Below are 25,655 nucleotides of genomic sequence, written 5' to 3' on the forward strand. Positions count from 1 at the left end.
ATGTGCAGAGAGAAGCAAACTGAGCTGCAGACGACGTATAGCAGGTCCTGGTGCTGGGAGCCGCCGCCTGCATTTTACATCCAATCTCTCTGATAAGTAGTTCACTCAGTAATTGTTGAGGTCGAGGTAAAAACATTTGCACAAAGAGCTTTCAGACTTTTAAGAATGTGACAATTTGTTGCCTAATTAGCTAAGAGATCTTGTTTTCCATTTGATGAAACATTAATCATAAAGCTTCTATTATAGTCAGTTGTTTTTCAAAGGAAGCAGCATCAAAAGGACTTCTTTTCCAGCTTCAAACACGGCGGTGGCAGGCAGATTTTTCTGCGGCTGGTGGCATAAGGCGCTGTTTGTTTAGTTTTTTCTTCAGATGATGATACAATGGATGCCACATGAAACACTGTCCTGTCACATTCCTGCATCCCCATTTATCACTCTTAATCATTTCCTGCACATTCCTCAAGAACACATTTATTGAATGCATCTATCTTTCCCCTGTTGAGGCTGAAGACAGAGATGGATGGCTCCAGCCAGGAGGTTTTAAGGACTTTCCAGGCCAAACAGAGCACAACTGACAGTCTTTGACTCATTTAAATTCTACCTGCTGCTTTGTCTCAAACATGTTTTTCTAGTCTGAGGACCAACATGAGCAAATTACAAATTCTGCAGCTTCCCCATGGAGGCTAAGGAGAGATTATCTGAACCTTTCTTGGTCATTTTTTGGTCCAAAATAGTCAGTAGCAGAACTGAACATCCCAGTTAGTGTGTGTTCCTGGAACTTACAGCTCATCTTATCAGAACCTGACAGGAATCGTACAGAATGATTCCCCGATTCTTAAACTTGATAAAGTCTCTTTCTTCCACACCAAACATGAAGTTTTCATATATTTATTTTAGAAAGTCCTTCTTGTTGTGTGCTAAAAACATAAAACAAGTTTTTAATTCTGGATGAAGCAGATAATTCATAATTAATCAACATATTTCTATTGTCAGTGTAGCATGAAAGAAAAAAAAACCCTTAATTCACTCCAGCAAAAACCCTCCGTTAATCTTATTAATGTATGTTTATTTTCGTAATTTTGTTGTCTTTATTTTGAAGTTTTTATTTAAACAAAATTTCTGTAATAATTTTGGGAAAGTGTATTTTTATTTTTGGGGTCGTGATCCGTGACGTCACTTCCTCTTTCACCAGCCCGTTCCTGGACGTTACGGAGAAAGGAGAGTTTCTCACGGAGTTTCTGCTGATCTATTATTTAAAAGATGAGAAAACGTTTTGCTCTCCTTTAGCTGGTGTGTTCGTCAGATGCTCGTTTCAGGTTTTATATATAATTTCGCAGACTGTGGAATAATTTGGCTGTTTTAGACCTGAGAGTTGCAGCACATGTGTGAACCAGCCGCCTGCTGTTCCACGTTTTAATGTTTTTTAAGGTTTGTTCTTTTCTTTGTCATGTTCAGGTGATCTGATGGATGTTTTCTGTGCTGCTGAAATGTTCAATTCTGTTTTGTAGAATAAATACGCCAACAGTTTGACTGAGCTGGAAGTCCTGAGGAATCTTCAATTCACAACGCAGAGTTTTATTGGTGGTTCGGTGTGTAACGCAGAGCCTGGCTTCATCAGGTAAGGTATTTATTTTAACATCCAATCTGGGTTTTACTTCTTTCCTTCAAGATGCTTTTTACGCTGTCATATTTATGGTCATTTTGACATGTAGTGATCTAAGTTCTCATAAAAGAAATCTAAATTCAGCCTTGCATTTTGATGAATTTATTTTTAGGAAACAGGAATGATTCTGAGACCAGATCTAGTCAGTAAACAGTAACAGTAAAGAAAACCACAAGAGGTTTTTTTCTCTGATGTAAAATGTAAAAAATATAGTACAAGTCTGCCAAGTAAAATATAAACTAGACGTGGGATTCGATTAACAATTTTAATCCAGTTAATTACAGGGTGTGTAATTAATTAATTGTAATAAATTGCATTTGAATTGAAAACTTTACATCAATAAAATGAGCAATCTTCAAATCAAAAACCCTTGAGCTGCAAAACTGCTGCATGAATACCTTAATATCAGTTCAACAACAGAGATATTTTGTTTTTAATCTTTTGTTCAGATTAATGTTCACATTCGGTTTTCTGAGAACAACATGGCTGCTGTTTGTGCGTCAGATTTACGGCCGTACCAGAAACAAAATACAAAGGTTCCAACAGAAACGTTGTGCAATAAATTAGGTGAATAATTGTGTTAAAATTTGAACCTTGTTACAATCTGTGTAATTAATTAATATGGAAACAAACATCTAACCTGAACCCAGTTAAGGACAGGAGGGTTAAACCAGCATTTTTACTGGTTTGTTTTTTAATCAGCATGTTGTGATCAGTTGTATATAATTCAGTTCTGAGGTCCAGTGAGCATGCTTAGCTAACGTGACTGAAGTAAAAATATTTCTCTATAAAGCTGGTAAGATACTGACTCCAAAACACTGAGAGAGCTTTCAGTGCAGCTTCAGTGTTTCTCATTTTGAAACAGACAAAAGTATCAAAGTCTTCATAACTCCCAGTATTCATGCATTGCTGACTGTTTCTGTTGACATAAACCTGGATTACATGAACTAATCTACACAATTATACCAAAATCCTAGATTATAGCAGGTCTTCAGTTTCCCTCCACATCAGATCTCAACTGTAATTAAAACTGTAAATTTTTCCTGGAGTTTGGTGTTTTCAGCTCCTGATCCTGTAGAATCTGATTGTTGCTCTTCACTGGGTTATCAAAAAGCTGCAGAGGCTCAGTGGAAGTCCTTTCCAAAGCCTTCAGACTGAACAGCCTTTGTGGACTTGTTTGAAATGGCTTCAACTGCAAATCTCCATTATTCATGCATCTCTCCCACACTCCCCCGTACACAAAAACCTTTTTCTCCTCCACCGCCCAGCCGGGGGTCAGCACCCCGTTAGAAGATGCAGAAGAAGACTTTTCCAGTCGCCTTCAGCAGAACTAGAATCTCTTTCTGTCTGCGGTGGGAAGTTCTCCTCTGCTTTTGCTCCGCTGCTGCTAATGCTGAGGAGAAACACTCTCCTGTTTGGCCCGCAGCACCATTTCACTATGTAATCACCAAACTCATGAAAATTGCAGCAGTGGTGAATAATTTAAAGTGGCTGCGTTAAAAATTATGTCTTGTATGGTGTCATGACGATGGAGGTCCAGCCCAGGGAATCAGACAGTGGAGAGGAAAAAAATCATTTCTTTGTCACACACTTCTTTACTTTACTTCCTGTGTTTGTTTGCGGTCGCTCCAGAGGGAGCTTTCACTGCGATGAGGAGCGGCTGATTGGCTGCAGGTTGGTGGCAGACTGTACTCCACCTAGAGCCTAATTTATATGAATCACCTTGTACAGGAGTTCATGCTGCTCACCACAAATTAAATGTAAAATGTTGACATTCTGCGGTTTAACTTTGACTGTTTGCCCTTGTGAGCAGCAGAAAGCAGTGAAGGACAGAACGTTGCACTAAGCTGCTCAGCCACCCAGGAGACCTGCACTGATTTTATTTGATTAAGTGCAATCATGAAATCCCAACTCACTGAGGTCTGCTCCAGTCAGGCCCTTCATAAAAACACCATGTAATAAATAAACCCTGCTCTGTCGGGCAAACACTGCTGTTTGTGCTGCCAGGCTGTCTGCTGTTGTGTTGCATGTTAACAGAGCGAGTAATGAATGGTTTTATAGAAGATTATGTAACGAGCACATTGTGTGTGAGAACACATGAAAACCAGTGAAGCTTGCCAAAATAAAAGCTCTGTAGCAGGAGCGTGCCGTTATATTGACCTTTAGCAGAATGGATCGCAAGAGAACCAGTTGTCTGCCATCCCGACTTCAACCCGTAAATATGAGTTCAAATCACAGCCTGATGTCGTCCAGTCAGAAACATCCAGTCAGAAACGTCCAGTCAGAAACGTCCAGTCAGAAACGTCCAGTCAGAAACGTCCAGTCAGAAACGTCCAGTCAGAAACGTCCAGTCAGAAACGTCCAGTCAGAAACATCCAGTCAGAAACGTCCAGTCAGAAAGCAAACGAGTCGTGTTTAGTTCAGGTTTTCTATCAGTTGATTTCAGAGTTGAGGTGGACAGTTGATTGCATCAGGTTGTCAACGTTCCAGCAGTCTTCTTGTGCTGTGCATGCATGTGGCGACAGTGGAGAGGAGAAGCAACGCCTGGCCTGGCGTTCTGATTGGCTGTGATACTTCCTGGAGGAGGGATCAGCTGACATGATGCTGCCATCAACAGCAGAGCAACACTGAAGTTTTCTGTTGGGAACGTCTGGAATGAAGGGAAGATTAATTTAAGGAATGTGGAGAAATCTGGTTTTCAGTGTTCATCAGAACTTTTGCTGCAGTATTTTGGATCAACTGAAGGATTTTTTATGCTTTTTCTTTAAATTTCTGAATGTAAAGATTTATTTAGACCAGCCTGGATGGCCGAGACTTTCTGCTTTCCCCAGACAGGATGTTTCATATTTAGTCGATATTGTGGAGGTGAAAGAAGGAAGACCTAGAAACGTGTTAATTATGGGATTTAAATGAGATCCTGGTCGCTTGCTGTATTAGCCAAACGCATTCCAGACAACTTCTGGTCATCATAAACATCCTCCAGGTTTTTATATCTTAAATATGTGCCTGTAATCTACAGGATTTATGGATAAACACAGCTGCATATCATCTCAGTAGTCCAAGAGGAAACACAAACAGGATACAGCAAAGAGAATTGGTCCAAGCACTGAACCCTGTGGAACTCCACAAACAACCCTGCAGCCTGATGATGTGTTATTTCCATGTACATCCTGGAGTTGGTTCTAGTTTCATTTCACTTTATTGGGCTCATCTGTTAAAATGAAACGGATCAGTCGGGTTCTGTTTCACCTTCAGGTTGCTGCTTCCTGAAGTTCAAACTGAGCATCAAGTTTCAGAGGAAAGGAAATAAAAGACAAGTTAAGGAAATAGTGGTTTCAGAGGTCAAAGGTCATTGGTTGAAGGTAACAGAAGTGCAGAGCAGAATCTGTGCAGCAACGTTTAGTTTAAAGATATAAAGTAGTTTATTTATTATTTGATTTTAATTTATTATGGTGCCCTTCAGAGGAAGACAGAAGTAAAAACTGAATATCCATCAGCAAACTGTAATCTGTAATTTGTTTTCTCCACGCAAATAAACATCGAATAGGAAGATATGATCCATGGCTACGTTTGAGTTATGGATTTGGATTCACCTGGGTGGAGTCGTCCATCTCACCGGCTTTTGTCTTTCACACCTGAGCAGAAATGCTTTGGCCAATCAACATGTATATTTTGTGCCGTCGGGGCCTGTTTGTGTTTGAGTCCTGACAGAAACGAGCCCCTGCAGACTCTGCCCTTCCCGCTCTGATCCAGTCGTTGAGCCAGGAGCTGTAAATGCCATCGCATTAATGATGCCTCCAGGGTTTTGGTCCCCTGCATCTCAGTGCAGCATGTTTGTTAAACACTGGGTGGCCGCGTCCTCCCAGCTGTCCCAGTGTCATTTCCACGCTGCTTAACTGTGTCACAGCCCCACAACCGTTTTAATTACTTTGCTGTAAAGAGCTCAGAGAATTTTACAGCCACCACTGTGGAAACCTGCTGCAAAGGAGGGATCTTAGAAAGAAGAGCTTAAAATAAGAAGGTAAGTTACACAGTCAGGAATTAATAATAATTTGGGTTACTTTGAAGTTCTGAAGACCCAGCTTTTATTTTGAAAGTCCAGTTCTGCTCATCAGCAACTGAATTTGCACATTTGCTAAATATTTAACTCTGAGCTAGCAAAATATTTAAGCTAGCTGAATATTTAGCTAGTTCAGAGCTAAATATTTAATTTGGAGCTAAATAGTTAGCATGCTCACTAAATATCTATGGAGCAAATGTTTAACTAAATATCCAAGTAGCAATATTTTGCCACTTGGATATTCATTAGACACAGTGACATTTATAAATGAATTAATTACATGGGAAAATATGATTTGGAAAATGAATCTCCATTGGCTCCAGGCTAAAAAACCCAAATTATTTCTGTTAATTTTTACTGTGTAACTTTACAAACACCATAAAACTCCCCCAGTAGCTACATCATCCCAGAATAAAGAATCCACTGATGTAAAGAGTTGAACATGTTGGAGCTCTGGAGTTGAGCAGCTTCTCTGTGACGACTCCAGAATAAAGGTTGACATGCTGGGAAGAACATGAGAAACCCACAATTATCATTTTAATGTCTGACATTTATCCTTAAGTAAAAAAATATCTTCTGTATTTTTCAGTCAAAATAAATTGAACTGTCAGACCGTGACCTTACTATGACCTTGTTATATCTATATATTATTTAAATGTAGCCATAAGCTTGAAGTAAATAAAACTTTTAACACCATAGAGTCAACATGCAGCATTTTCATGGCTCTCACCTTTGACCCCTCATGTGATGATGCCTAATGGTGTTGTGGTTCAACATGAGGCTCCCAGGAATGGACAGCTGAAACCCAGACATCCAGCCAGAGCCATGCTCCTTTAAAACGTATGAAAATGAATGTTTCTGTTGTGATGCCGTTCTTCACTGACGCTCTTCACTGGCCGCCTATTGGCTTCTACTTCCTTGCAAAAGGCTTTTTAGAGTCCCTGCCTACAAAAACATGATCTGTTGACCACGGGCTGCTCTGCTGGGATCTGATTCTGATTGGAGTGACAGATTGACTGTTTTGTTTGCTAAAGCCCTTTTATAAACCCATAGATTGCAAAGCAAGGCCTCTGCCAGAACCGCAGCCCTCACTAATAAATCCAGCGGCAGACAGGGCGTCTATTTAGTCATAAATATGCACAGTGGACTCAATTACTCAGCGCGTTATTCGCACAGCTGCTCCAGATATAGTTTACTGTGTGTCTCCCCGAGAAACACGAATCATATTTATTTGACTCCAGTAGAAAAATCCGATGTGTCAGCTCGTTTCTCAGCAGCTTGCTTTCAGGTGAGCTCCACCTCCTGGTGTTTACAGACAGGAAACAGTTTATTTCAGTCCAATCCATGTTCTGCATAAACATAAAGCAACAGATGAACCTGCAGAGGCTTTCATGTCAGGTTCAACTTTTTCCTCTTTTTTACGGTACAAACAACTTGTTTTAACATGAGCAACACAAACCTGCACACATCTGTGTTCTGTGTTTGTATTCAACCCATTTTACTCTGACACCCCAAAGCTCAAATTATTCCTGAACTTTGACCTCAAATCCAAAACCACACAACAGAACCAAAAAGTTCAAAACATCTTTTCCATCGATCATAATGAACAGACATCATATCCTCAACGTCTTTCCAACCAAACAGCCAGATAGAGATTTAAAGAGGAGCAGCAAAAGCAAAGGAGGCGGATTAGCAGAGCTGGCTAACAACTGATGATGTCATCCAGAACGTGTTGCTGTGGAATATCATCTCTGCTGTCCAGATCAGAAGCTGTTAGCATTACATACAGCAACAGTCTTCAGTCAGAGGGCTCCTCAGAGACGTTGCCACACTGACTGCTACTGGAGCTCATTACCGTCCACAATGACTGAAGATATTTGGATGATAGCATGTATGACGACATTTAGCTTCCTTCCTAAAAGCCTGAAGACGTGCAGCTGGTTCTACACACAGTTCTTCTGTTTTCATGTCGAAGTTCTGTTTTGTGTTCATCTGTCTCATGAAATCCCAGTGAAACCCACCGAGGATCCGCTGTGACGTACCAAGTGTTGAAAAGTTCAGAGGGTAAGAACTTTCTGAGCAGTTTATGTAAATCCTCCCCATTTCTGGAGTTAATTTGAAGAAAACGTCTGGAATAAAAATCCCCAGCAGCCTCTGCCCCGTGAGAGAACAGATGTGTCTAAATATGCAGGACTTCCATTAACATGGCTGCTAGATCATCAGATGGAGGCTGAGCCATCAGGCAGGAAGCTGCTGGAGCTTCCAGGAACCGTTTAGAGTATTCAAACAGACGTTTACTTTAAATCAAAGCAGGTAAATAACTGATAACTGTTCACCAGTATTTTCTTCTGAGCTCAACATACATAAATCATAAACACGGTGAGATTCAGTTGCTTCTTGCTGTCATTATTCAGCGACGTCTCGCATCAGGGAACAGACGCTAATATCTGCTGGGAAGTGAGTCAGGCTGCCATTAGGCATGCTCAGGCTGAACCGTAAGACCACAAACCACCTTGAAATTATTCTGCAGGCTCTGTCTCAAATTACAGCTTAATTGAACTTTTCAAAACCGTACAATAGCAAACTCTTCCTGGGGTCAAAGTTGACAGAGTGGCGAGGGGTGGTGAAACCTAAAGACATCATTAGCGCGCCTCGTCTCATCATTATCCTCTTAGGCCGGTGGCTCCGTTCAGATGTGAGGTCAGTTACAAATCTAGCGATTTGCATGGAGGCGCGTCAGCAGGTGGGCGGCTCGGCCATCAGGAGGAACAAATGGATGAGAGCAGGAAGACTCAGCGAAATGAAAGACTATACACTGTAGCAGGAAACATTAAACTATTCATAAAGATTAAAAATAGAGAAAAACCAAAGAGGTTCTGCTGACCTGTTTCCTCTACACTGAAACCCAAACGTCGTTTCTTGTGTCGGTTCCTCTTCACCTCTACAGGCTGCTGCCTCCACTTTCACCACTAGGGGGCAGTATCTGCTCTACAGTGTTGCTGTAAGAACAAATTCCCAAATCATTAGCAGTAAATCATTTCAAACTTCACAGCTCAGGAGGAAAAATATAAAGTTTTGAGGCCAAACTATAAAAAGCAAAATGTGGAAATCAGAACTTAATAACCCAACAGAGGAAAATTAAATCTAAATGAATATGAAATGTTTTTCCCATTAAATATTCATTCTGTGGTTATTTAAAACTTTTTGGTGCTACAGTAAATATAAACACTGCTTTGTGACCCATGCTGTGAAACGTTAAGACTAAACTGAACATTTACAGTTTAATTAGTGTTTTCTGGTGGTTTTTATTAACACCACAACCCTTAAAGAAGTCGGTTGTAAAGCAGGTAAGCAGGAGTCATTTATTTTTAGCAGGTGTTCACCGCCGGGCTCAGCTGACAAACATGTTTTCCAAAGCTACACGTCCACCGCTCCACACATACTGGAGACGGCTTAAATAAATTTAGGTTTCACTGAAGAATTAGAAAGTCGCGCTGAAGAATGTTGACATAAATTCAGTCGTATTTTATCTGGGTTTTAGTTGCAGAACAGCACAAAGTTTAATGTCTGACCGTTTTCTACTCTGATCCTTTTTTCTAACAAATTTTAAAAGTTTAAAGATTTAGTGATATTTCTTTCTGTAGTTTTAATTATTGATGTTACTGTAAAGATGTGTAAGCAGTATTTTATGCTTTCTGTGTTATTGCTGTTGTATCTGCATGTGGCGCTTGGAGTCGTTTCAGTTCCAAGAAAGTTTTCTTGTTCCTTTTAATGTGAATTTTATTATATTTATTTTTGCATATTTCCGATAGATTTAGCACCTTTATGTTGAATTAAGCTTGGAAATAATTTGAAGAGCTCTAACTCGTCACAACACGAAAGCATCTTGTTAAAATAAAAAACCTTGTTATAACAAGATACGTTTTTTTTTCTCATAACAAGAAAGTGTCATTTTAATAAGATGTAGAAATAAGTTCCTGTGACAGATTAAAAGTCACAGAGGGTTTCACGACGCTCCTCTGGATGACATTTGAAGAGCTGCTGTTGTTTTACTGTTACATCTTGAATATTTTGGCTTCATTGGGGCTCAAATCTCTTCGCTTTTTTAAAATCTTGTTACAACGGTAAAGTTTTCTGCTTGTGAATTTATTTCCAAGCTCTGATAGTTGTTTTAAACCATGTGGACATATTTTGTGGAGGTTAGTGAAAAGAGATGACAGGAAGATTATTTTAAAACATTTTTAATAATACTCTGTTAGTTTTAGGTCAGTAACTTTCCTATATTTTCCAGCCATGGTTTCTTGTTTTTCCCATTTTGAAGGACGGAGCAGCAGGTTGGGCTTCCTGTCATGTTTATTCCTCTGGGAACTGAGATATTTTCATGAAGTGAATAAATTAAAGGTTGAAATGTTTTTCAGCAGTCTTTATTTTAAGACTGTTTTACACATCGCTACCAGTGGAGCCAATAAATGTGGAAGGTGGAATTTGGATGTTTTTATCTTCAAGGCCCTCGTGTTTTCTCCAACACAGATCTCCTTTGACTCGCGGCCGTGGATGTTTGAAACAATGGCCTTGCCTGAAGCAGCACTAATTCATAAAAAGAGGCTGATCAAACGTGGAAATGTGCTGCGTCTTCCAGAGCGACACGGTTTTCCACATGTTCATGAATTAGTCATGCGTGTTCCCACTGAGGTAAACAAATCAGCCCGATGAGCTCCAACTGCAGCCGGAGAGTTCCAGCAGATTGTTCGTTTCTCGTCGACCGACTCCGGGCAGGCGGCGACGCCGCGCTGCCTCTGAAGGTCACCGGCGCTCTGAACATCCAGCACACTGGACGGAAAATGAGATTCATTAATAATTATCGGTGCTTCGCTCTGGGGAAACCGGTGATGTTCCTGTGCAGCAAATATTAATATTGCAGCCTTCGTAGAAAAGCTTTTAAAGAAGTCACTGAGTTTGCCCTGCTCATCTTCCTCTTTATCTTTTTTAAACTTATTTTTCCCGATTTTCTTTTTTGCCTGATTTGAGAACTCCAGATGTTAGTGAGAAGCTCTGATGAAAGCTGCGCTCCGGTCCGCCTCTATTCTCCTGCCTGATGAATAGAAACTAATGGCTTATCTGTGGCAGAAAGAAAGAAAAGGTGAATACACAGCAGGTGGATTCGGTTTCACAGCTGATTATGTGTTCAATCTAGAGCATTTTATGGAAGAGTCATTCCAGCCACCAGGATGTTGAAATGGAGGGGATTTCAGGGAAGCAGAAGAATCTGAATGCAAGTTAGTGAGAGCTGCCTTTGTGTGTGAAATATGCACTTTTCCCAAACAGTATGAATGAAGTCACTGTGTGGTGAAATGCCTCCTTTGGTAGACACAGAAATCCTTCCTTATTCCTCTGTTGTGCTCTAACAATTAGACCTTCAACGAGCCACAGCCGTCGCTTCGTTGGCCTCTTAGGTAGATTAGAAAACACCAATTTAGAGTTTTTATGTTAACTCCAAGGGAATAAAAGCTGATTTCTGAGGGCATTGGGATTTCATTGGGACCATAATGAGCCTCTGGAAACTGGGCAGCGGGGCAGGAAGAATGTCTAATGAGAGGGAAATGAGTAAAAAGCAGTTTGTAAGCAGGAGAGAGGAGAATGTAAAGTCCAGGTCCAGCTTCACTTACATGACGTCACGAAGCCGACGTCATGCTAACTTTAATCTGCTTAAACTATTGATCTCGAGGTCACGCCAGATGTCCTCAGAACCAGTGGTCTAGTCAAAGCAAATGCTATTTCATGAGAACAGTGGCCTAGAATCAGAAAAAATCTGAAACATTTGAGAAGTTGTCTTTAGTTTCAGGTGTTCAAGAAAATTTGATTTAGCCTGACAGATATCTTCCAGAACCTTTAGAGTATTGATGTAAAAACCGTTTCAAATCAATCATAGTGAGCCAGGCTGTTACCTTCCCACGCGATTCTCATCTCCCTGCAGCTCTCCGTCTGGGATTTCTCCCATTGAACTTTAGATCTCAGGTTGAATTTCAAGCAGGCCAATCAGTGAGCAGGAGCTCCTGAGTGAAGTTCAGGAGCTCCTGAGTGAAGTTCAGGAGTGGCGGTGAAGGAAGCCAGTCGGTGTCGGCCAGACCTTCAAATGCTGAGCGATTAAAGTCGGAGCAAGAGGAATATTTAAGATATTTTACTGCTGGCATAGATGCTGTGGCGTTACTCCCCTCAGGTTGTTGACAGCACGCGCTATTCCTGGTAGGCTTCATCCAACTGGCGTGTTACGTATGTCACGGCCAAACATGGATCAAATTCCAGACTTCACTCCTTCAGCAAGCAAAGTGTAAAACCAGGGACAGTTTTTACCAGGCTGGTCAAACCAGAAAACAATCAAACTCAAAATGTAAGGCTTGAGGAAAAACTCCCATTTCTGCCACAAGTGAAACACAAAAGGTAAAAAGTTCCTTTCAGTCAGAAACATTTCCAACATGTTTCCTAAACTCCCTTATTCTAATGTATCAAACTCTTCCTGCATTCATAAAACAATAATGCTAAATATTGTAATTTCATTCAGCTGAACAAAGACCAGTCAGATGTGCCGAATCTGCTCTTTTCTCCTTGACTTACTTTTGGGTTTTGCACTTTATTCTCAGTGTGATTTCAGACTTTCAGATAAAACTACAACTGGTGGCAGAGAAACAAAGAGCCGTTAGTGTTGGAAAACCCCAGTAACAATTAAACATCCTTATTGAGCTCATACATCTACTTATTCAATCATTTAACAGCAAAGTTGTTTTTAAATTGAAAATGTTGCTTATTTTTCCATTGGACTGTGATTAATTGGGATTAATTACTGACAGCCTGCAATTTACTTGATTAAATATTTGAATGGAGTCGACCACCAGTGGAAATATTCTTTTTATTTAATGTGAGATGAGATCAGTTAATGAAAAGGAGAAATGTTCATATTAATTTGAGAAGATATGAGACTGATTGATGAACATTAATTTCATGTGGCTTTACTTCCAGAATTACCGAGCAGCAGCCACGTTCAGAGCAAAGATGCCCAGCTGCCATAACTTTAGGGCTTCTTCTCCAACTTAAAATGGATTATCCAATTAATGTATTTCAGGCTGCATGACAGTATGGAGCAGAGCGACACACTGGTTCAGCCAATTTAGGACACGGCTTGAGATGTAACTCAGAAACTGGAAATAGAATCCTGACTAACCACCCGCCTTTTTCTGGCTTTGATTTTGTGTGCAGCCTGTCACATAAATTACATTTTTAAATATAGATTTCTATATTTTCTTCCCGAACGAATTAGTAACTATTAAAGGCAGAGCCACAAACATGTCAAACAGTGTTATAAATGGGGAGATGGTTAACTGAGACGGTGCACCACTCTCCATGAGCCCATGGCGAACTGATTGCTCCTGACCCCATCGCTGCTCTCTGATGTTTATGAATACAAATAAGGTGGATGTCACTGCTGAGCTTTCTTCTGTCTGGGGGAACTTTTCTCTTAAGCTTAAAGCAGAAAATATCAAAATGAGTTATTCCCACCATATCCCTGTTTGACATCAGTGTTTTTATTCCTCCATGACTGTCCAGATGTCATCATGCAGTCCTGTTAAAATCACTCACAAATTTTTACACATTTTGACCAAATGAAATTCTGGGGATTTCATGTGATAGATCCACACAAATTTAAATTTTCAAAAGCTTCTAATCATTAGCAAGCATTTCTTCTTATTGTATTCAGACGCCCTTGATGCCCCTAAATGAAACTAATTTCCTTCAAAAGTCCCATCATTAATGACTGCAGTCCCCCTGAGTGTCATTTCTCCTCAGTCTGCTGTGTTGTGGTTGGATTACAGTGAACTCTGACTGAAGGACTAGTCAATACATCTTATGCCAACAGATATTGTATCCCAACCAATTTTCTTCGTAAAAGAGAAATTACAAGTCTCTGGTGACAAGTTGCTAGCCTATCCAAGGCTAACACCAGGTTAGCCTATGCTAATGCTTAGCTATCCATGCTAACAGCCAGCAGAGGACGATGATAGTCCAATGAGTGACCAGCATAGGCATGCTAGTCAGTAGCTTCTCCAAAGCTAATGCCAGTCTATCATCAGATCAGTAGCTAGAACTTGTTTAGCTGTTTCTGTCTGGATGGAGACAAAGAGGCTCCTGTTGACTTTAACGCTTTACGTTTCATTAAACATGTAAAGTATCCCTGGATCAGTGCTTCTGTTTTTTTACACTCTGTTGTATCAAATCTCCAGTCAGTAACAGCAGATGGCAAATACAGAATATATTTAATGGATTCTGTATGTATGTTTCCTTTAAAAATGCTTTGATTTAGCATGTGAATGCTAGCATACTATTTAGTCGATTCTCACTGATCTAGGAGGAATAATTGAAAACACTGGCATCTGGAATATTTTGCAAGGATGATAAAAACGTCATGATTCCTTACAGATTAATTTTGGTTTTACTTTTTTGTCTCACTTGAAAGTTTACATCATCAAATTAGTTGAGGATCTAAAACATCTGATAGCACGCAATCAAAAAAACAGATTTCGACTTTGTTTACTTCAGGAAAAGCTTTCCAAATCAATCTGGCTTTTATTAAAACTGGATGCTTTTATTGTTATTAGTAAATGGACCCCATCACTGTAAAAAAACAGATACCTAATAAACGTTTGCCCAACATAGATGAGCGCCGTCCAAAGCAAGAACCTTCCATCAAGATGACAGAAAGTGTAAAGATGAAGAAGGAAACATCCGTCAAGGCGGCCTGTGCTGAGGTGCATGAGTCTGCAGCTGCAGGTGAAACTGGCACTAATTGATGATTTTGCTGCTGACCAAAGCAACAGGATGAATACAAAGCTACTCTGGAGCTCACAGCCTAACAGAGGCGTTTAAGCCTGCTGGCTACAGGCTCAGCACAACAAATATGACCAGAAACAAACTGAAGGAGCTGAAATGTTCAGGTTGAAACAACACAGGCTGGCTAAATAAACCATCTGGCTCAAATTCAGGCTGGCAGTAAAGAAAACACCAAGAAAAAACAAGGACTGGGTGTGGAAACCTGGAAAATGGAGAGGAAAAATATGTTTATGTTTCTGCATTTGACAGATTCTTTTATCCAAAAGGACTCACAAATAAGGATGTCAAAATATTTCAGGGTTCAGAAAGTCAATAATACAAAAACAGTATTTCATGGCGTTTATGCAAATCGTGCGTAAAATTTCCCAGATGGAGGAGAAAATTAAATGAAACTACACATGGTGAAAGGTCATGTAACCATATTGCAATGATTACATTATGAGATGAAAAGGATGGACACATGGATGCTGCAGAGTCAGTGAGATGAAGCAGAAACTGGATGGAACCAAGCAGCCGGAGCAGAACAGAATCACACTGTTGGCCTCAGTTCTTGGTAAAATGCCTCAACATTTTACCAAGAGTTCAGTTTATTGCTACATCAATAAACTGAAGTGAATTGATTTGAGCTGATCTGGATGTGAACCTAATGATATCCAAACAGAGGTTTTCTTCTTGGTTTTTGACAGTGTAAAGTTTTCTGTGGTTTGCTGAGACAAAGAGCCTGAGGAGAAAACAAACAAACATAAAAGCATAAAACTCCAAACACTCAAATGTTTACTGTGCATCTATGTGTAATAAAGACCAATCATGACTTCAGGAAGCTAAAAGGCTCTCAGTGCAGCTTATCTTAGCGTTTGAAGGCAAAGGCAGCTTCCCTGGCCTTATTTCTGACACACAGCAGCGTCTTGGCTTCCTGGTGTGTATTCACACAAATCATTCCTCTCACTTCTGCATATCGCCTTCTTCAACATCCTCAGAAATCCATTTTTGCAATCGGCAGAACATCGATTCCCTGTGAATGGATGGCGAGTCCAGACAGGGACATGAGTTGACTCTGTGTGAAATGGTTAACGCACACACACACACACACACACACACACACACACACACACACACACACACACACACACACACACACACGCACGCACACACACACACACACACACACACACACACACACCGAGGTAAGCACCAGACCTGGTTAATCAGCCTGTGAGGGTAATGTGAGCTCTGACCATCGCAGCAACATAAATCAGTGAAATGTTTCTGCTTATTGTGAGGCTTCGTGTGGAGAGGAAGCTCTTCTGATCTCTAACATCTTTGGTTCGACGGCTTCAAGTGATCAGAGCTGAAAGAAAACAGGAATTGAAAGGTTGTTTCATACTTAATATGCATGAGAAGCAGAATCAAGATGAGATGAGATGCAGCATGCCCTTTATATTGATATATATTTACATCAGCTGATGTTTTAGTAGTCGGTACATTTGTATCGTACAGTTAAGATGTTGAACCTGACATCAGGATGGGAATCTGGACCTCAGGACTCAGATGTCAACATGACCCAGATCTGATCCAGTTCTGATTCTGTTCAGTGAAGTGATAAATACTGGAGTTTGTTATAAGACTGTTTATCTTTATGTTTCTGTTGGCTAACAGCTCAACATCCAGGTGATATTTCACAGTGACGTCCTGGATGACACCATCAGTTAGCTCTGCTAATCCACCTCCTTTGCTTGTGCTGCCCTTCTTCTCCTCCCCTGCTATATTTCTGCCTGGCTGTTTGATTACAAGCCGAGTAGAGAGATGTTGGGAGTCTGAGATGCACAACATCCAAATCTATAAGGAATAATCGATCAATAATTCCTACATTAGCCAAAAGAAAATGACCACAAAGTCTCCAAAAAAAAAAGAAAGTCATAACTACAGTACTCATGTTCCTTATTAACATGAATACCACAAACTACAATGTAGTAAATGTTGTTTATGTTATGTCAACACAGAGCAATGCATTTTGGGAAGTTACTGGAAGATAACACCTTTTGGAAAAACGGTTATAAAAATAAGAATCAAAAATGGGTGGGCATTAATCATCTTCCTTTATTAGGTGATTTCTGAAGGCAGCTGGATTTATTTACAGGTGTCGACACAATCTGTGCATTTTATTAATGCACATCATCAGATATGTATTTTATTGTGAAAACAATGAAAGTGCTACATGTTGGAGAAACCTGTTCTGAGAACTACAGACTCTTGGAGGAATGAACCATTCAGCTGACCAGGCTGAAGAGCTTCTAGCCACTAAACCTAATCTGAGAGTTATGACAGGTATTTGTATGCAGCAAAGCAAAATACCGTTTTTAAATGTGTTGCAGTTTCTGTGCAGACTTCCCTCCGGTGAAGGTAATCACGTTTCCCTCCCTGACGGCTCACTCTGAGGCTGAGGGTGGGAAGCAGGCAGCTGCTGCAGCTCTGTGGCCATTTGAACGTCACGTTTGGCGACAGACGCTCATCAACATTCGCTGTTAACCTCCGGTGATTAGACACGCAGAGCTGCAGGGTCTCTAAGAGATGAACTTTTATTGTCTCAGCTGCCTTTTTGTGCCGGATAAATACATGATGTCCATTTTCTGGCCCAATTCAGGAAGCATTGGCAGCCGGCTGCCCTTCAGCTGCATCAAGCCAATCATCCTGCAGGCGAGGCAGAGAAAAGCTCCTTAAACACCTAATTACTCTTTAATAACTGCATGATATGTTGCCCTTAATTGGAAACATATTAATTTGTGGGAATGATCAGAGGCCCTTGGCTGCTGGAGGTCGTGATCAAGTGGGCATAAAATGATCAAAGCCAGCCTGCGGATTTAAAATGCATAATATTACAAACAAGCAAAAGAAATGAAATATTACTTTGCATGTAATAGAAATATGTAGCATTTTCCATAAAAATGAAGAGATAAGTTTCATCATTAGGCTCAGAATACATGAGTGCATGTTTCTATATATAAATAACGTCAAAAGCAACTTAATGAGGTGAATTTATTCATGTTATTTCTACATTTAATGGTTTTGGCTTACAGATACTATCACATAAAATAAAATATGACATCACACCAATAGATTTGATTCATAAATCTGGTCCCACTGACAATATATCAAACTGCTCAGTGTTTGTGGTCTGTGTGGTTTGGTCTGGGCTCCTTTAGCTTGAATTACTGCAGCGCAGCACAGAGATCAGCCTCACCTGACTGGATGAACCAAATCAACTCCAACATGATTGGACACTCGTGTTGGACGAAATGAACGTTTGTCAATTAACTTCCTTTATTTTTTTAATATGTCTGCATCTCTGGCATCAACTCTCTTTATTTATTTCATTTCACCAGCTTGCTTCTAACCTGGGATATCAGACTTGTTAAGCACCAAAGCTGGGGGCGTATCCATTACTCTTAGCAGAGAACTTCCTGTTGCATTTCAAAATAAGAGTATCAACAGGGATTTTACTGAGATGCTTAGACGTGGGGAGGGTTAAAAGTTGACACTTTACCATTATATTAAAATACAACCTGCACCCAGTTAGCCAATCAGCCCACTTCCTTTGTTTCAGCATTCAACCCTGACCCTCCCAGTACATTAGCACCTCTTTCTCAGTCACTCCCTGCTGCATCCTTCCATTACTTCCCCGGTTTACCTGCTATCTTCCCAGGTCTAACTTCTGGCCTTTCCTCTGCCTTCTGGTTATTGAAATAATGTAAAACTGAGTTTTTACCTGAGTTTTTCCTTCCACTTAACTTCTCATCGTAATGCTAGAATGCAGAACTCTGTGGACACTCAGCTTGTTGTCTTTTTGACACTTCCTGACTGGTCAGAGGATGTCAGTATGAACTGAAACCTTAATGTTGTGCTGTAGGTAGAGCAGATATGAGAAACATTCCTGATTAGAAATATTAAGTTTAATGTGAAATAAAAATGTTCTGATTAAGTGAATTTAAAAATTTCATTCACTGTAAACAAAAAAGATCAAAACAAATAAAAACTAGAAATATATTGCTATGTATAATTTTATCTTTTAATATATATTGAAATAAATAACCAAGTCTTCACATGTTTTTATACGGTCCTATTATTTCATTTGCAAAACTCAGGAGATCTACTTCCTCAGGAGGAAGGGTAAAAAGCTGCAACAGGGGAGACAAATAAATAAATAGATCAATTACCAAAAATAGCTCTCCTAAAATGTGAAGGAAAAAAAGTGAGGCAGAGAAAATATGAGAGTTTTAATGAAGCTCGAAGCTCCATATCCAGATGATGTGGGGGAATAACAGATCTGAGGCAGACAGAGGCAACATTGTTCTCCATCTCAGAGTGGATGCAGCTCCTCCCTCTGCGCGCGCGGGGCTTCATTTCATCAAATCCTTCAACTTGGACCACTTGGGCTCAGTCGCACTTTGGACTCCACCGCATTTGGCTCCAACGCCGCAACTTGCAGCAGTTTCTCTTCCACATCGAGCTCAGAACCTCGTCCCGGAGAGGCAGCGAAGACTCCCAGCATCCGCTGCATCCTGTTCTTCCCCCAGCGATGGAGACGGAGGTCAGGTTCTGCCCAAAGTGGCACGGTGCGCTCCGGTTCGGGCTCTTCCTGCTCCTGTCCGGCTTGCTTGGCGTCGCCGAGGCTGAGATAACCTGCAGGTCATGCCGGGATGGGAATTTGTGGTCCGGAGCGCAGGAATTACTGCTGAGGGTCGAAACAAGTGGTCCCGCTGCCGGGGTAATGGGGGAAGTTTTGGGGAGCGGAGACCGGACCGGGAGGGTCCCCTGCGAGCCGGGCCCCGCTGGATGCGCTCCAGACCGGGGCCAGCACGCGCAGCTGAGGCGGGACCGGATTACAGACAGCGGGAAAGTTTCCCAACACAGGGACGGTGTTGGTTCGACTCCACGGCGCTTCAGGAGGGACAGTGGCGGGGATGCAGTCAGCTCAGCCCCGGCAGAGGGAGCGGCGGCGGCGGCGGGGCGCAGAGCGGCGCGCTGGAGCGGAGAGGAGCGCAGAGCGGCCGGCGCGCGGCAGGAGGAGTTGAAGCTCAACAGCTCCACGTTCGCCCTGACCGGGGACTCATCCCACAACCAGGCCATGGTGCACTGGTCCGGCCAGAACAGCAGCGTAAGTCACACACCTGCGCTGGTTGACATGCGTGTGCGTGCGTGACAGCGTGCGTGAGAGCGCGTGAGTAAGAGCGAGTCAGGCGGAGAAACTCAACTCTTGAATTAAAATGTCACGTCTTAGTGAGGACATCGGCTGCCTGACAGATCATTAGCCAGGTAGAATCTGGACGCTTGTGCTCCTTGAAGGAGAGAGAGGAGAGCAGCTGATCTCCTGCATGCTGAGCTGAGGCTGATGTGAGGATAAAACTGAGGCTGGAGCCGCAGGCGGGATTTTCAGGTCACTGTGCAGCTTGTGGGAGAGGTGAGGCTTTCTCAGCCGCAGCAGCTTCTCCTCTCCAGAGCCAGAAGTTTCTGACAGCAGCTGGACGTCACGTCTGGGCTTCAGGGGAGGAGGAGCAGCAGCTCTGCCGAAGTTAGGTCAGAGGTCAAATTCTACCTTTAGGACTGTTGTGACAGCATGAATCCAACTGAAAGATGAAAGAGATTCCCACCAAAAGCTCTAGTTGATGAACATTTTTGAATTATTGATCCAAATTTTTACTCGCCTTGTCATTTTTTATTTAGAAATATTCACAGTTAAAAAAATTATCAGACTTTTTTCTGAAATTTAAGGATGAAAAAAAAATTTAATTAGAAATTTAAAATATATTTTTGAACAGTCTGTAAAGCAGGAAAGCAATTTAAAAAAATAAAAATTATGTTTTCTTCAGCAGCCATTTTAGTTAAAAAGCACACACACACACACACACACACACACACACACACACACACACACACACACACACACACACACACACACACACACGTGTTAATATTTTTAAATATATGCAGTTGAATGAAGGTACCAGGTCTTGTTAGGTTCTGGTTCTGTTTCCCTCACAGCTTCTGCCTTTTCTCTGCTCCGCTGCTGGATTTGTTTAAAGCAGGTCAGACGTACAAACTGGCCTCTGTGCTTTATTTTTGTTCCCTCTTCAGAGATGAGAAATGAAGTGAGAGGAGGGACAAAGTTTTGCCTGCTCTAAAACCTTTTCAGGATGACCTTCTCTTCCAGAGGCATCAAGTTAATGAGAGGAACTGGAATAAAAACAATGTGGGGAAAAGAAACCAACTGTGAGACGAGTTTATGTCCATGGTTTAAATAAACGTCATCCCATTATTTGACTGGACAGAATAACTGTTGAGGAAAGTATACCACTAATATGCAGACAAAAAATCTCAATTATACAAAAATTCCAGAGTATTAAATTTATTTACTTATATACTTATAAATAATGTAACTGCATTATTACAGCCAGAATAAAAAATCTACTTTGGATTCATTCTGACCTGCAGATTAAGAATCTTTGATTTTTATAAATCGATCCCAATTTAGGGATGAGTTATGATTCTCTGTGTTGAATTTTTATATCAACTTTGATGCCAAGGTTAAAATAGTCTTTGATTAGTAAGTTACTGTAACATTTTCCAACATTGTCATTGATTAAAAAAGGGACTGGGCCAAATTCTCCACCTGGTGGAACACCTTTTATAATCCATAAAACCCCAGAGAAACAAATCTGATCATCTCAACATGTGGGTATTATGTATTTCCCATAATGCCATTTTGTAGCACAATCAAGTAACAACATTACCTTCAGTTGTTATGAAACTGCTTACATATCAAATAAATCTCCAGAGAAATTTGACATTGCATGATGGCATCTGGTGCCTTAAAATTGGCCGCTGTCTCTTTAAGAACCTCCTACTCTTTCTGCCACGCCCCCTTCAGGACTTCATCACAACAATGCTTTTCTATGACGTGATCTACAGCCTTCTTAGGCGTTCAGCAGACTCAACTCCATCAGGTGTTGGCTCATTGTTGCTGCCGCTAGTCTGATGGAGCGCTGCGGGGGCGGAGCCTGGCAGGAATAGGTAAAGCATCGTATGGGGAGGCGTGAAGGCGCCTCTGAATGACTGAAACAGGAAGTTCAAGGATTTGTCAAACATTATTAAATGAGTTACACTCCAGGTATGTTTTTATCAGGAAATTATGCAACAGTTTGTTTTGTTAGCTAACAGTTGGACTTTGTGGAGCGTGGAATAACTCAGAACCTACTGAAGGACATTCAGCAGCTGAAGTAGAAAAACTAATTAGTGAAATTGTTTTGAATTTGGAGGCAGTGAAATGGGAGAAATCCACCCGTCTTGTTGCTTCGGTTTTATTGTGAACTAAAAAACAAACTGAAGCTGCAGCTTCACAATGAAACTGATTAAACAAACAGTCAAAATCACATTTTTCTCTTTTCAGTTCCATCAGTATTTTTTCTTGTGCACAAATCTGAAAGCAGCCGTACAGTTAGATCTGTCTGGTAAAACAATAATTAGCTGCTGTTCCTCGACTTGGACGGATGAAGTAACAGGAAAGACCCGACATGAAGTATGCAGCGCCGTAGCTGTAATGGGTAAACAGCCGTGTTGGTATAAACAAGGTGGCGCGGCGCTGAAGTGAGAGCGATGCAGATAAGGGCCGCCATGCTCGTAATATTTAACCTCCCAAGCGTTTACAAAGCTCTCGTCTCTGAGCCGACCCACGTCACCGCCAGCCTGTTTGGTCGCATGTAATTATGACTCATGAAGAATTGGCCACAGGAGTGAAATCAGCTGCGTACCGTGAACAGACAGAAACAGAAGCATTGTGAGCAGAAATACGCACCAGAGCCACTGAATGGAGAATTCTGCTTTCAGTAAATCACAGCAATATGACAATTTAATAGGATTTGGCCTGTCAGCCCTGCTCTGCCTTTTTTATCTTCATTTATGTTTGGCTAGGAGTGCTGTTTTAAAATGCTGCTGCTTCTCGCTCTCCACAGCTTATTTAAGGTATGTTATGTGTTTACAACCTGAGTTTTATGCTCTAAATCACTGATGCTGTATTTAAGGAGCATATTAATAATTTTATTTCTTTTGTTTAATGGTGCTTGTGTTCTTCTCTGTGATGCTGGTAAAGTGTGAGACGGTGCAGAGGAACAATCCAGGATCTGTCAGGAACCTGTTGTGTGTTGTTGTGTAGGTGGACGGCGCAGCGTCGCTGCATGGAGAGGAAACATCCAGAGATTACGACCTTGTGCTGCAGAATGTGTTTCTAGAATCAAGACGACTCGCTAATTCTCAGATCTCACTGTGAGACTGCAGCTGATGGAGATGGAGAATACTGTGATTTACTGCAGATGTGTTGTCAGCTCACAGATTCATACAGTTCTGCAATGAGAACTCATAAAATTTCTGTATTTGTTTATACAGTGGTGGTCAGAAGTTTACATACACTCATCAGTGGCGTCTGTTTCTGAGATCTAAACAGACTTCTGGCGTCGATCTGCCTGATTGTTTGACTGCTCTCCAAAAATCCTTCAGGATCGAAGAGGTTCACTTGTTTTCCTGTATCAGACATACATTGTTAATAGGTTTGATGTCGGCAATGTTTCAGAAGGTCAGTGTTGACTCTCTGGATCCATTTGAAAACCAGTTTAGGAACATTGTCCTGCTGCATCACAACATGAAGCTGGTTTCTTGTTCTTCAGTGGCAACTAATTCATCCAAACATAAATCTGCTCCAAGTTGCCAAATAACGCAGTTTTTGTCTCTTCAGCCATTTGTGACTGGCCATGACAAAACCAAGTCCTGGTCTGTTTTCAGATATTTACGGATTAGGAAAGATTGGATTCTAAACTTTTTAATGATGTCAAACACAGAATTAGAAACTTTTTAAAGACCAGCTGAATGTTGGCACTCTGCACACAAGATTAGTGAGAAAACAGCTCAAAGTTTCCAAAGAATCCTCCTGATGTTCATCACGTCACATCGCATTAATCCCACCGCCCAGCATCCACTGTCAACTGGTTGGACTGGGAACATGATCGCCTCCAGTTTCAGCTTCAGGGTGTTGATATTGGTGGCTAAATCTGACTTCATCAGGCATGGCTGCAGCAGATTCTACTTTAAAACTAGTTCTAGATCTGTGTTGTTCCTAAATCAGACAAAAATCAGGCGAAGGCAACCAAAATTAATTAATCAGAAAAACAATAACACAGATTTCCATCAAAAACAACTCTTGGATCTCTACTGCATTAAATGTGGCAGAAAAGCAGAATAGAGCAACCAGACGACCTCCTCAGTGAGCGCGGTGATGTTCGCGGCCTGTGGAGCCCAGCAGCTTTTACTCCTCACATTTTAAAATAAGCAGCTTAAAAGCTGGAAATGGTAACCAAAAAAATATTTTTTTTTTCTTTTTCCTGCTGATGAAACAGACAGAGAAACAAAACTAATGGAACAAATATCTGCTGCCTTCATGTTCCTGCAGGAGCGTCGTGGAAAAAAAGGTTACAGGTAAAGAGCACTCTCTTCCAGGGAGCTGTGGCATATTGTTCAGATGGATGTAAGACATGCAGGGGACCGCATTATTTACATTATGAAATGTCAGGCATTAAGTACTTCAGCCTGTCACTCAGAAGGATTGGGAGTGACGTATTGTCTGTCAGGAGACGTTTCGGCTCCTGCAGACTTGCTGCAACCTGCACTGGAAGGAGTCCAATAGAAGCAATAAGAAGCAGAGATATCAGAAAGTGGCAGCAGCGTGGCGTCTGGATTTCTAATGCACAAACAGACGCAAAATATCTGAAGAGCTTGTGACAGATTAATGAGGTGTCGGTCACATGACGGCCTCCGAAGGGGTGCGAGGAACTCACTCACATATGCTGCCTCAGTCACAGTCTCACACGTCCCCCTGCTAAATTTGCCTCCCCACAACCATGGCAACACCCCGCTTCCTCCAAACCCCAAATTCACGTGTGTTCAGTTTTTTCACCGCTCCGGGAAAAGTGATCACAATCCGTTCTTTATCTGACTGTAGAGGCTGAGTTCAGCAAGTCACCGGCAGTTTGTGAGAACGGAGATAAAACATTACATTACAACGAGTCCAAGTACTAACAGGAAGGTTTCGCTGAGGAGCCGCTGTGTGCTATAAAAAGATCATATTCCTGAGAAAAATAATCTTCATATGTCATTTTAGTAAGCTGTGCACATTTATCACATTTTTCTAGTTGATTTATTTCTAGCAGGTGATTTATTCCTCGGTAGGTTCAGAAAGCCGAGTCATGTGACAGCGATGCAGCAAAGGATTGTGGGGAATCTAACTGAAGCAGAGAAGGTTTAGTCAGAGGTGTGTCATTTTAAAAAAATATATATAGTATATATAATAATGGTTATCAGCCATAAGAGAGTTTTTAAAAACAGATATGAATGGCCTCATTTTGTTCCTGGTGAATCTGTATTATTAATGTTTATTTGGTGTCTGAAGTAATAAAATGTGCAGTTTTGCATGCAGCTGTTTTCCCTAACAGCTGCAGGAAAGTCTGGCTGCTCAAACGTAAAATGTTTGAACGAGAAGTTTGAATCATTATTGTGCTGCGTTTTACAAACGGCTCTGTTTGCAGTCTGCTTGTTTCAGCCTGATGGATTCTGTCCACTGTCGCCATGTGCTTGCTGAGGATCAGGGATTGGTGCAAATGAGCTGCTCTGACAGGAAACGTTCCACCAGCTGAGTTCTGGATCCGACTGTGTTGTTTTACTGGGTTTGATTTAAATCTGACACGTTTTGATGAAGCTCAATATGTTTTAATGATATTTGTTCATCTGAGGACTCTGAAGCGCCTCACACTCCAATCAGTCACACACACATTCACACACTGACGGCAGTGAGCTACATTGTAGCCACAGCTGCCCGGGGCAGCCTGACAGGCTGAAGCTACCATCCCATCTGGTCCGGTAACCTGCAGGCTGCCGGTTCAAAGCCCGGCCTCCTGAGCTGCTGCAGAAACTTCATCAGCATCAAGTTGATCTGATTTTGACGTTTTCTACTGCAGA

General features: G+C 41.3%; 1 protein-coding gene and 1 long non-coding RNA gene across 7 annotated transcripts in view; both read left to right on the forward strand.

The window, feature by feature from the left end:
- Positions 1–1,198: 1,198 nt before the first annotated feature.
- LOC122829503 lies at positions 1,199–17,764 on the forward strand. The gene is made up of 4 exons (XR_006370381.1): positions 1,199–1,428; positions 1,509–1,618; positions 16,976–17,135; positions 17,245–17,764. It is a non-coding gene; the product is annotated as an uncharacterized LOC122829503 (long non-coding RNA).
- A 1,102-nt stretch (positions 17,765–18,866) lies between these two features.
- The window catches only part of LOC122829502 (VPS10 domain-containing receptor SorCS1), a 140,389-nt gene continuing 133,600 nt past the window's right edge, over positions 18,867–25,655 (forward strand). For 3 of the 6 annotated variants that reach the window (XR_006370378.1, XR_006370379.1, XM_044114097.1), the window contains exon 1: positions 18,871–19,755. Coding sequence is in view for 3 of the 6 variants with exons in the window: in XM_044114097.1 (XP_043970032.1) it covers positions 18,967–19,755 (789 nt within the window). In the remaining 3 variants the exon portion in view is untranslated. Of the gene's footprint in view, positions 19,756–25,655 lie in introns of all 6 variants that reach the window. The other 3 variants (XM_044114096.1, XR_006370380.1, XM_044114095.1) reach the window with 3 other exon arrangements.

This window comes from Gambusia affinis, linkage group LG04 (assembly GCF_019740435.1).
Source record: "Gambusia affinis linkage group LG04, SWU_Gaff_1.0, whole genome shotgun sequence".
In the NCBI taxonomy this organism is placed as follows: domain Eukaryota; kingdom Metazoa; phylum Chordata; class Actinopteri; order Cyprinodontiformes; family Poeciliidae; genus Gambusia; species Gambusia affinis.